The sequence below is a fragment of the Corvus cornix genome, chromosome 2 (genome assembly GCF_000738735.6).
Source record: "Corvus cornix cornix isolate S_Up_H32 chromosome 2, ASM73873v5, whole genome shotgun sequence".
NCBI lineage: Eukaryota > Metazoa > Chordata > Aves > Passeriformes > Corvidae > Corvus > Corvus cornix.
Genome location: NC_046333.1, coordinates 74,820,999 through 74,833,235, shown reverse-complemented (window position 1 = coordinate 74,833,235; position 12,237 = coordinate 74,820,999). Strand labels below are relative to the sequence as shown.

Sequence of the window (12,237 nt, the reverse complement as noted above, 5' to 3'; positions counted from 1 at the left end):
AAAAGTTTTTAATCTCATCACCACCATTATCTATGTGGGTTTTAGTATATTTTTAAGATGAGAAAAATACTCTGAAGAATCTTTGCTTCATAATCTAAACAACAGAGGAATTAGGGGTTCTTATGTATATATTTTTTTTTTGAGAAAGTACGATACAATACAATATGTAGAATTTTCCACAATTTTAGTATGAGTTTCTCGTGGGTGACATTTAAGCTGTTATTAAAAATTTTATTGAAACATATAGGTGTAATATGCTGAGTCCTATGGAAACATAATGGGCATTCTAATACTTAGTCTGGTAATTTATAAATATGATATGAATATTATGGTCTCATGAACCTAATACATCTATTTTTTTATTAATGGAATAGAAGACTAGTTTAACTTAATCAGTTTGAATTCTAGAAGTCTTACTGAACTCTGTTAAAACCATGAATCATTATAATGTCTATCTGCATTTTGAGATAAAATATAAAGATTTTTTTTAAAAAAGTCAATAGCTATTTTTACTTTCATATATCTAGTAAAATGTGTCATCTTTGTAAATGTTTTATTTTTCATCTTCAATGAAACATACATTTATATCTAACAAAGAAATTGTCAGAGAGAAAACAGAGAGACAAAAAACCAACAACATCAAAAGCCCATGAGAGTAAAATTAAGTCTCCTTAAAGCAAACGACAAATCTGATTTAAACTGGCATTAAAGAAAAATGCAGAGATGCTACATCAAATCCTCCTCTCACTCAAACATTATGTTGGACTCCCAGGTAAGTCATGTAAAAATGGTCCAGAAAGTTGATTCCATCATTCTGACTTCTAATTTAGTACACTCTTAAAGAAACAAGAAAAAAGAAAGAAAAACATAAATATGCACTTTTGAGTCTTTTATGCTGTCTTAAGTTTAACCGTTTTTTTTTTTTCTGTAAGGCTTTGAACATGACACCTCTTTGAGTAGTCTTCTTCAGTATGTCCAGAAAGGAGTAATACAGCATTCCTCTCCTACACACCAATGGAAATACCATAATCTTCTATATACAAAGGGAAACAATAAAGATAATAAATAAAAAAGTTGAGGGGAAAAAAAGAAAATAAAATTATAAATTAACAATAAATTCTGCTCAGAACAGAACACTTGTAGAAATGCACAAATTCTAATTACTCAATGGTGCATAATTTTTTTATTTCAAGTGTGTAAGTGAAATGACGTGCTGCGAAACAGCTAAACACATATATATTAACTGCAATATTAAATTGAACAAAATTACATACTCCAGTTGTGCCATAAAGAGCATAATTTGAAGCTGATTCTGTTATTTTGATCCAGAAGAGTGCATCAGTAACTACTGGATTGAGTAGAATTATACAGAACGTATAAAATATGTGGTGAGGATACTCTAAATCCTTTACGTATCAAGTAAGTCTAAATCATCCTGTAAGTATTGCAACTTCAATTTATTCAAAAGGCCTCAAATGTATTTAAAATGCTTAACTGTTATAAGTTTGATGTTACATAGTTTAGTATTTCCATATTAGATAGAGACCAAGAACATTTTAACATTTTAGTTTGAGGATAAAAAGTCTTGACAGCTGTATTATCAAAAGGCAAAAAGCATTATAAAAACCTCCACTAAAGCTGTAAAAAACCCTAAAAAAGTTAAATGTCATTTACTTTAATTTGGGAAATTTTCTATGTTTTATAGCTCTTATAGCTGAAAAAGTACAAATCTGTTTGATTCTCTTCAAGTAATTTTTTTTCCACGTTCTTCATGATTAAATACTTAAGCAGATACTTCAATTCAAACATTTCTGCATATCTAGAATTACAACATGTTTTATTTTCCAGTGGGAGAGCATGTAGGATTTAAGCGATAGGTATGGAAAGAAAAAAACATTGCTCTAATGCTCTTATGAGTCCACCTACTATTGCTCCCCATATTATTGGGAGGTATTCCAGATTTACTGCAGTTATATTTGATCATGTAACTGTTTTCTAACAAACAAATCCTGTAACATTTAATATACTGCTTTAATAATAATAATCAGCACATAAGCCTTTTGTTTATGTGTGCCCCATAATCTAGATTTACTCTAAATTAAACCAGATGGTGATTGCTTAACTCTTATAGCACAAGTCAACTATTAAATGCAGCTTACTCTGGGGGAAGCGAGGTGGATTGTCGTTGACATCAGTCAGTGTGATGTTCACAGTGGTGGTCCCTGATAATCCACCCATCTGGCCTCCCATGTCCTTTGCCTGGATAACTACTTGGTACTGCTCCCTGTTTTCTCTGTTCATGTTTGGCAACGCAGTTCTGATGATACCTGAAAGAAATACATTGAAAAATAAAATCGCTAATGATGCATCTTTTTTTTGTATTAGTCTTCAAACATATTTCTAAAATATTCATTTAATGTTTCAAGGTACACATTTCTGTCCATAAGTTTTATCATAGTCTACTTATAATTATAGTCTTTAGTCTATAGTCTTTAGTACAGGCTATGTCTTGGTTGAATACTTAGTTTTACATCACAGGTCCCTTTCCAGTTTCACGCTAAAAATGATTCAAGATATTTATGCATAAGGTTTAGGAGAAAGATCACCTTCTATTAATCCAAGTAGAATCATTAGAAAAAAAAGAACAATATTTTCTAAGAAGAAACCTTTATTCTTGCCTTTATCAGAAATGTTATTTAGATCTTAATCTATAAATAGTACTGCTGTAAAATCACTTATACTTAATAATTTCAGCTGTAATAACTCTTGATTTTTTATATGTATTATAAAAATTATACATCATGAGAAAAAAGCAAGAAATGTTCTTTCATTTCTGTTAGGCTTTAAAAATAAAATTTTTAGGTGACCTAAGGTCTTTTAAATGAAAGAATTTAAAGTTTATGATAAATGAAAATAATCAAAATTTTCATGACCTGTTTCTGGTTCCACAGAGAAATATGGCTGCCCTTGAAGTATGCTGTAAATTATTCTGGCACTGTTTCCATATGAAGGGTCATCAGCATCAGTAGCTGTAACTTGGACCACAGAAGTACCTGAAACATCCAAAGCCAACTTAGTTTCACATGACACTATGTGGAGATCTTAGGGCATCAATTTCCATTCCAACAGACACCAAAGAAAATTTCAGTTAATATCGATTGGATTTTCCAAATATATTTGTGATCTTATAATCAACATCAGGTTAATTTTGCATCTCCTTCTAAACAAATTAAAACTAAACTTCCCTAATCCCACGTGTGATTAAGATTTAATCAGAAAATGTAAACAATAGCTATGTCTGAGATTAATTCTTATCCTTACCTAGTTACAATAATTTCTTGTATTCACATCCTCTTTTCAGAAGATTTTTTTTTTTTTTTAATTGCAATAAATACCTGCTTTCCATTGCCTAGAATGGGTTTGGGGTGTTTTGTGGTTTGTTTTTTTTTTCCTTTTGCTTTGTTCAGTAATATCAGGATGATATGAAACTATACATGCAGGAATATGACAGACAAAGATGATTAAACAGGTCAATGGAAGTTGTGAAAAACAAGTCATCAGTTCTCCCTGCTTTCTAAGTGTTACTATAGATAGATACTACCAGAAGAAACATTTTCACATGAACTTTGAAATCTGCTGATTATTTAGGCTACAGAAACTTTCCTAGCCTTAAAGACCTCTAAATTTTAGTAGAATATACCAGTCCTTCAAAACATGAAATGTTTGCCATTACTGCTGACGGTTTTTCCTCAATCAAAATATTTTCTACATCCTGTTCAACTCTTCCATCAGAGGAATAAAGTATGGACAAGAATCTCTCCTACTGTGCATCCATAAAGTGCAAATACTATTTTAAGCATATAGGAAAGAACTGAAAAAAAAAGGGAAAAAACCATCATCATATGCACATGACTGGCTAGCCATAGGCTAATCTGAGGATCAGAAGACTTTAAAACTTGTTTCTCCTTTTATCCCAATTCTTTCAAAATTCTTTTCCCCACCAAATACTGCCAAAAATGAAATAAAGCACCTGTAAATCCAAGGCCCGTGACACAACTATTTATTCCCTCTCATTGTCTTTCTATACTATATATTTATTCTAACATACATAGAAAAATGAGCAGGAACAAACGCTATTTCTCCATTTATTTGGGATTTCATGACATGATGACAAATATGCTTTTAACAAGTAAATTGTTCAATCACAGCACCAGTATCAAGGGAATGAGCATGTGCCTAACTGTTGAAACAGAGATGAGTTCTCAGAAATTTTCAGTTCTCAACTGCTAGAGAATAGAAATACTTCTTTCAGTGCATCCCCGAAAGTACTGGTATCTCATAAAGAAGGCGAAACAGGCATTTTCGTGGTTATATTATTCCATATTAAAATGAAATGAATCACGGACTTAAGAGAGAAAAGCCCCAAACACAAAATAAAATTTTAAAATATAAAAAAATGCTACACAGGTATAAAGAAAGTAAGTTAAAATAACTTTCTATTGTATTAAAGATTGCTTTAGTGACCATCTGAAACATGGCTGAACCTGAAAATCTGAACTTTTTTTTTTAAAAATAAGAATGTAGGGATGATAGATCTGTTCTAAAAGTTTTGTCTCTACCATTCAAAAATGTCTCATGTATTCTGCCACACCAAACCCCATTTGTAGATATATGTCCATACAAGTATTCTGTTTAAAGGTGAATGGCCTTTTTGTTGAATATATTTAAGTTCTGAGGAGTGTTGTCTTGTTTCTGAAATGCACTTTTGGATCATCCTACTATATATCAAACTGCAGTGCTAGAATGTATACTTGTTCCTAAAGAACATTTTCTCTGAAATAGTAGAGTTGTGTAAAAGAAGGATAAGACAAATCATGTTCAGTAGCTGGAGTGCTGCAAGTTTAAAAAAAAGGCAAAAAAAACCCCAAGCCACTGAGTACACTGACCAACATGGAATTATACACATAAAGTTTACAACTCCATTTCATATCCATAAAAACAGAGAACAGTCATAATCAAGGTCATGTCACAACAGCATGATGTATTAATCAGAAACCTCTACAGTGCAAATCCATGAAAGGAAATACTTTGTCTCTTTTCCTAGTTTTCACATTTCCTTCATTTGTGCAAACAAGACATATCTATTAATAGGTCAATTGTATGAGACTTTTATTTCATTTTAGTTTAAAAAAATAAGGAGAATCAACTTTGAAGAAGAATTTGGAAGCAAACCGAAGAACATATTTAATAACTTTAAAATATATTAAAATAGTTCCATTTTAAATGTAATAATATATGTCTAGCAGTTACTGCTGCCTTGAGTGTCATAATGAACATATATTAATTATTACTATCTCAGTACACATGCAATGAGACAGAGCAAATTATATCATCTGTGCTTCTCTCTAGCTGCAATGAGCATGGATGCATATGTCCACCCCAAAAAATCTATCAGACACTTCTGAGAACTGTAGATTTGCACCTATTCCCTTTAAAGTCTGTGGGAAGAGACTTGTGCTCCTTAATTTCATCACTATCACACTGCAATTGGTGGGTTATGATCAAGACAGTATACTCTCCATTAACTAAAAGCAGTAAGGATGAACTTTACTTTTTAACGTTACCTCTGCTCTTTGGCTTTTATGGGTCAGGTAGTTGGCAGGAGAAGTGCAAGGGCACCACTACACTTCCGAGTGCCATTCAGGATGCAGAACTCTCCTTTGATCTTGGCCCTCGCTATGAGAGGAAAAGAGATGTGTTCTCTAGGCTTCCACAGGGGGATCAGCAATTCCCTATTAAAAACCTGACAGAAGCCACGTCAAGAAGTGAACAGGAGTAGTGCTAGCAGTGTACCAATTACATTGTGAACATCAGCTGCTAAACCACCAGCTGGTTTTGCTTTGCTTCAGTACACTGAAGACCACTGATGCTCAATAAAACAAATATATTGTTTATTCTGGTCTGAAACCTGGACCAGAAATCCAAAGGCATTGAAGATGATCAGTTGTGCCAGGGCTTAAAAACTACAGTATAGAGATCACTTAGTGATCATCACGTGGTCTAGACCTTGCTCTTTTACATAGTCACAGGTTACTTCTGATGAAGGTAGTTGACCTTCAGAATTTAAAGCCTGATCTGAACTCTATTGGAGTGCATAAAGGAGACACTGATAACATACCAGACAGATGGAGATGGACATTTTACAATGGCATGTAGGGATAGGACAAGGGGAAATGGCTTCAAACTGAAAAAGACCAGGTTTAGATTACATATAAAGAAGAAATTCTTTATTGTGAGGGTGAGAGTGACTGAGACACGGACCCAGACCAGCAGGGAAACTGAATTGTTTATTCAAAGAAACAAGCTGGTTTTATTTACTTTTTGAAGTCACAGTATTTCCTTACATGGTAATTCTCACTACGTGACCTACCCCATGTTGCCACGTCAGCAACACACTTTCTAAATGTCCTTCCATGGGGAGATCAAGCGCTGTTCACCCGTCCGTCAGCTCCCGGCAGGCTCCTCTCCGCAGGGGTCTTCCCTGTGACACCTTCTTACCCCAGGGTCCGGTGGAGACAAGCCTCTGTGTGCTGCCATGTGCTCCTTTGTGCTGCCATGTGCTTCTGCAGGCACGTCCCACAGCCCATAACCCAGTTCTATCTTATCTCTCCCCACATGAGGGTGGTGAGACACTGAAACTGTCTTGGGGTGACTTTATGATGTGTATCCCCTATCACCACCCTATGCCCAGACATGATTCCTGTGCCTTTCTGCATCTTTAAAACTGGGTGTGAGAGAAAGAAAAAAAGCCAGAAAAGCTTTTCAAAGCAGTTTGTGCTCCAAGGACACAGAGCTAGTTGCTGCTGCTGCTGCTGCAGAGAGGAGGCAAGCACCTTCCTGCTTTTCCCGGCTCTTGGCTCCTTTTCTTGGAAGAGAAAGATGGAGAGTTAAACTCCTTTGTTTTCCTGGTACTTTGGTTTCTTCTTCTTCTCTTCTGGACTGTTCAACAACACCGGAACACACCAGGAGACCTTACACTGTGGCCTGGAGGGGCCCAGGCCAACCTGGCTCCGAATAGGAGAGAGAGAGACCACACCAAAGAAAGGACTCTAAAATCTTATCAGGTTCTCTCCACAGCAGGTTCTCTCCACAGAGCAAGGTTTTATTATCTGGCATCATTCTTTTCCATTGTGCATTGTGTCTTTTAAATAAATAGTTTTTTCCTTTCACTTTCCTCCGAAGAAGATTTTTCCTGAACCTGGTGGGTGGGGGTGGCTGTAACCTGCCTTCTATCAGAGGACGTTCAAATTTGGACATTCCTCCAAATTTGTCTCAAACTGGGACAAGCAGGTTGCCCAGAGAAGCTCTGGATGTCCCATCCTTGGCAGTGTTCAACGCCTGGCTGGATGGGGCTTTGAACAACCAAGTGGGTGTTGGAACGAGAAGATCTTTAAGGTCCATTCCAACTCAAACAGTTCTATGGCTCTATTAACATGGCACCATGTACCTTATTAATAACATACCAGTGAATTCTGTTATTTTCTCCTTGCATAATCGCCAATTTTACGATACCGTGAACTAGAATTCAACAGTGGTAAACCTGGCCCAGAAACAAACAGTCTTTTGTCAGATTATTGTAGCTCTCAGAAGGCATATTTTAACATAACTTTAATTATAGTGTTTGACTCTCCCCAGGGTCTAGGACTATAACAGTAATTAATATATTTGGCCCTTGCTGATGTTTGCTGCAAGCATCTTCAAACACAGTACAAGTATTAATTACTTCGACCTCACAATTCATTTTGTGATGCATACATATTAGATAAAAATCACCAGAGATAATTATCTAGGAAAAGGAATACACAAAATATCCACTGTAGAGCTGGATTCTAAACTTAGATTTTGGTTTCTTTACTCCCAGCTGAGTTATATGATATTTAACTAGAGGAAGTACCCTCCATAGTAAATTATCCATACAAATAACAAGACAAATTAATAGAAATTTTCTGCTCTTTCTGGTGGAAAAGACAAGAAATAATGACACCTATTTTCCCCAGAAATAATGACACATGTTTTCCCTTGAAATAATCTATTTCAAGCTGCGGAATACAGAAAAGAACTGAAAAGGGCTGCATTTTCAGAGAACTCAATGTCAGAAAGATCTTTGACTACATGGTACTCATGCAACTTAGAAAACAATAAGTTGTAAACAAGCACAGAAGTGGATAATTTCAACTCTTTTAAGATGTCCTTTTAAAGGAAAAATAATGTTTCATCTTAGGTTATTTTTGCTTTACTTTTTTTTTTTTTTTTATTTTTTGTCCCATCTCCTTTTGGCAGGATTTGTGTGCAGAGTGAAATCAAGCTTTGTAGAAAATCTAAAAATATAATAATTTGTGTTTTTGAAATGTCATAAGTCAGAAGATGCAAAAGGGCTTGCTGAGAGAACTTAATATGAAAAAAAAAGATTTTAAAATATCTTTGTTAATAGGAAACCAGAAGGAAGTGTTGTAAGATGAACTCTGTGGCAGAGAGGACTAAGCATTGGAAACTGGTAAACTGCACTAATGAGGGAGTATATAAGAAGCCAAGGTAGAAAGTTAAGGAGCTCTAACTGCTGTCCAAAGAAAAAGCATGTAAAGAGGTAGAGATGACAGGCCAACAGGGCACCCTGTACATCACATGTATACCCAGAAGGAGGTTACATCTTCCGAAGCTTATATTGATAATTTAGAACACTTACAAGATGAAATAAGGATAAGGAATGATTAGAGGATATATAGGCTGTGAAGATATATAAATATATAAAAAGAAGTCTAAATAAAAAGTTCTGGAAACTTTTCTAAAATACGCTAATAGGCAAAATCCACAGGAAAATCCATCTAGAGGAAAATAGACTATCTGCAGTTCTGAAAAGAAATCTCCAAATGAGCAGAAAGAGATAGGTGAAAAATATGATAGAGCAGAAGACTGTTGTCAAAACCTTAAGAATATTCTGGGTCATAAACTCTGAAAGTAAGGAAAGGAAAGAGTGAAAGAAGATGAAATATCCAGTAATCAGTACAAAGACTTCAGGAGAATAAGTTGTCTTCTAGGATATCGATCCGGCTGCAAGATCCTGAAGTTGGCCCATTTATCTCTATTTTCTATGTTTAATGAGCAACAGAAAAAAGATGAACAAGAACAAAGAATTGTTCTTGTCAAGGCACTCTATTTGATAATAGCCATATTCTCAGGTACCCATCTGGTACCACAGCCCGAGGAAGAAATCTGCTGTTTGTGGTCTGAAAGAGGCTGGTGTATGGCTACATCACGATTTGCTACCTTAAAGATAGAGGCATATGGAATAGATAAAGGCTTCATAGTGTTTTTCTGACCTCCTGATCATCTTATAGTTCCTTCTAGTACAGGGCACTTCAGGATGGAGCAAATCCTGTACTCCAAGGGTGCACAGATTTCAATCACTTCAAGTTTTTCTACATAAGCATTTATTTATTTTCTTTGTATTATGTGATACCCTGTTTGTCATCTTTCTGGTGTTCAGGTAAGTGCATACAGGGTTCATATGAACACCTCACCATTGTGGCTCAAGTATAGATGCATAGAAATAGACAACACAGTGGCAAAACTGCAGAATTGTTGACTTTTTGGGTTTTTAACACTGCTTAAAGTAAAGATAAGATTAAGCCCATTTGAAACATCGGTATTCAGTACCAGGACTGAGAATGCCAGTCACCAGGTGATAGCAGAGGTTTTGAGAATGCAGTCACAGAATAGCATAAATAAAAGGCACAGATACAAGTTGTAAGTTATTAGTCGTATTAAAGACTGACATGGATTTAAAGTATAACAAAAAAAAAAAAAAAAAGAACAAATATTTATTATCTATAAAACATCACTTGTGTGGTAAAAAATACATATAAAAGATGATGACAACATCTACAGGAATTCGAAACAATGAACAAAGAGAATTATTCTAGTGTTGTGTCCTCCAATAAGAGGCGTGACATCTGATGTCTGTTACCATCTATCTGCAGTAGGTCCTCTTTCACCTTTGATAATGAAAGTGACATGTCTTTTATTTTGCTTTTCACCCCATTTTACTATTGCCACTCACCCATCCTACTTATATATAAAAGGGTCTTTCTCTATGAAGTCGGTTTGAATAAACTGAAATTTTATAAAATACTGTGTGGGTATGTTTGTGTGTCTTTCTAGTGGTCCAGCCTTTGTATCCGATTGATAGTTGTGCTAGCTTGAAAAGAAACCGGTGGGAGATCACAACTCAGGATTATAATTTAATAGGAAAATTAAAATAAATGCAATAGTACAAGAACACCAACAGAGTCAGGATATAACCTGACACCCTGTTGTGGTGAACCATGACCAACCTGAGGGCCGGCCCCAAAAGCCTTAACAGAGCACCCAAGAGGCTGGGATCTGTGCCTTACCTGTAGCTGCAGCTCTCCCTTCTTCCTATTTCTCATATTCGGTTGTATTTCCAAAGAGTTCTGTGTTCTTCAGCAGCTAATTGGTCTGTGTTACTCCTCCCCTCCTACCACTTTCCCCATGGGCTGTAATCCCTTCTCCCCACCCTCGTAACACCCCCTGGCTGATGTATCATTGGTTACTGTGTGTTTTCCATGCTTGCTTGTCGGGGTAGAAAACCAGCCTGGCAGGTAGGTGGCTGGGTCTTTCATCGTGGGTTTCTACCCTGCAATGAACTCTGTTCCCCCACGTGGAGTCCCTCCGCTTTATCCTGCCTCCTCCGCGCGCCTAGCCATCAGGGAGCCAGGCGAACACAAGCAGGTGCTTTGCCGGCTTCCCCCATGCCACCATTGGACTCCATCTGTCCCGCTTGGGGCAGGCAGCAGTTTTCTTGGTACCAGGACAATGTGCTAGCCACAGGACGGTACTGCAGCAACACCCTGTTAGTCAGGGTGGTGGTAGCAGTCCAGATGAAGTGGTCCTGTTGAAGCAGTGATCCTGTAGAAAAGGGTCTGGTCTTCACCTGAAGGTCCAGTGGTGTAGCTCTTGTCCTCTGGGAGTCCCATAGGTAAGGGCTGCTCGTACTGTTCCAAACCCCAGATTATATCCAGGTAGGAATGCTTGGCTCCTCCCCCTGGGCAGAGCATCTCACAATGGGTTGATGTAATTCTGTGAGTCATGCGGTGGGTCCCTGATTGCCCATTAACAGAGATAGCCCCTGGAGGGAGTTATCAGGGATGAATCATGGTAGGAGATAACAAACACTGTCCCACCTGCTTTAACAGCTTGTGAAGATGATAATACAATAGTTGCTTTTGGTTACATCTTACATTGTAACCTAGGACAATAGTAAACTATCAAACTTGGTTGTACCAATAGTAGCAGGAGTGCAAGTCATTCTATAAAAATAATGATGTGGATTTTAGTGGATAATTCTATCATAGAATCACATAATATACCGAATTGGAAAGGACCCATAAGGATCGTCAAGTCCAACTTCCTGCTTCTCAAGGGACTACCTAAAACTTAACCAAATGACTAAGGAAAGCATTCAATACACTCTGACACTTTCCTGGGGAGCCTGTTCCAGTGACTGAACAATGTCTCAATGAAGAACCTTTTCCTAATGTCAAGTCTGAGCTTCCCTTGACACAGTTTCATTCCGTTTTTGTGTGTCCTATTGCAAATCAGCAGAGAGGTGAGGTCAGCACCTTCCCCGCCTGTTATGCAGGGACACCTGCAACAGTGAGGTAGTCACGGAATAGATGCACCTGCAGGACTGGGCAGGAACTTGTCACTGTTCTCCCCTATCCCTTAAGTCACTGCACTCAGCTAAGTGGAACAGAGTGAGGATAGGGAATCCTTCACATGATGTGCTGTCTGCTTGACAGGTCTGACCCAGGAAAGGCAGGGTGTGGTTCCAGTAATCTCTCTCTCAGACTCCCAATGTATAGCACAGTGCCATACTGTGTTGACTATGCTGGATTAGGTAATGAAAATATTACAGTCCTGATAGTATCATACTTTTTATAGAACCATATAACTCATACATACTCAGGTAAGGGCCATAGTAATTTAGCTTTGTCATTTCTCTTTCTGGGACGTACCACTGAGAAAATACTTATTATCCTAAACTCTGCTTAATGTTTCCAGACACTTATAGAAAGATTAAATGTTTCTACATTCTCACAGAAGTGGGTACTGCAGGAGACATTCAATGCAACAATGCAATAACATCCAAGACTGCAA

The 12,237-nt window shown here is 36.8% G+C and overlaps 1 protein-coding gene across 3 annotated transcripts in view; it reads right to left on the bottom strand.

Moving 5' to 3' along the window:
• The window catches only part of CDH10 (cadherin 10), a 99,681-nt gene that overhangs the window by 20,674 nt on the left and 66,770 nt on the right, over nucleotides 1-12,237 (bottom strand). For all 3 annotated transcript variants that reach the window (XM_010400172.2, XM_010400171.3, XM_039549246.1), the window contains exons 4-5: nucleotides 2,934-3,053; nucleotides 2,160-2,327 (exon numbers count right to left, since the gene is read on the bottom strand). In XM_010400172.2, the coding sequence (XP_010398474.1) occupies nucleotides 2,160-2,327; nucleotides 2,934-3,053 (288 nt within the window). The remainder of the gene's footprint in view (nucleotides 1-2,159; nucleotides 2,328-2,933; nucleotides 3,054-12,237) is intronic.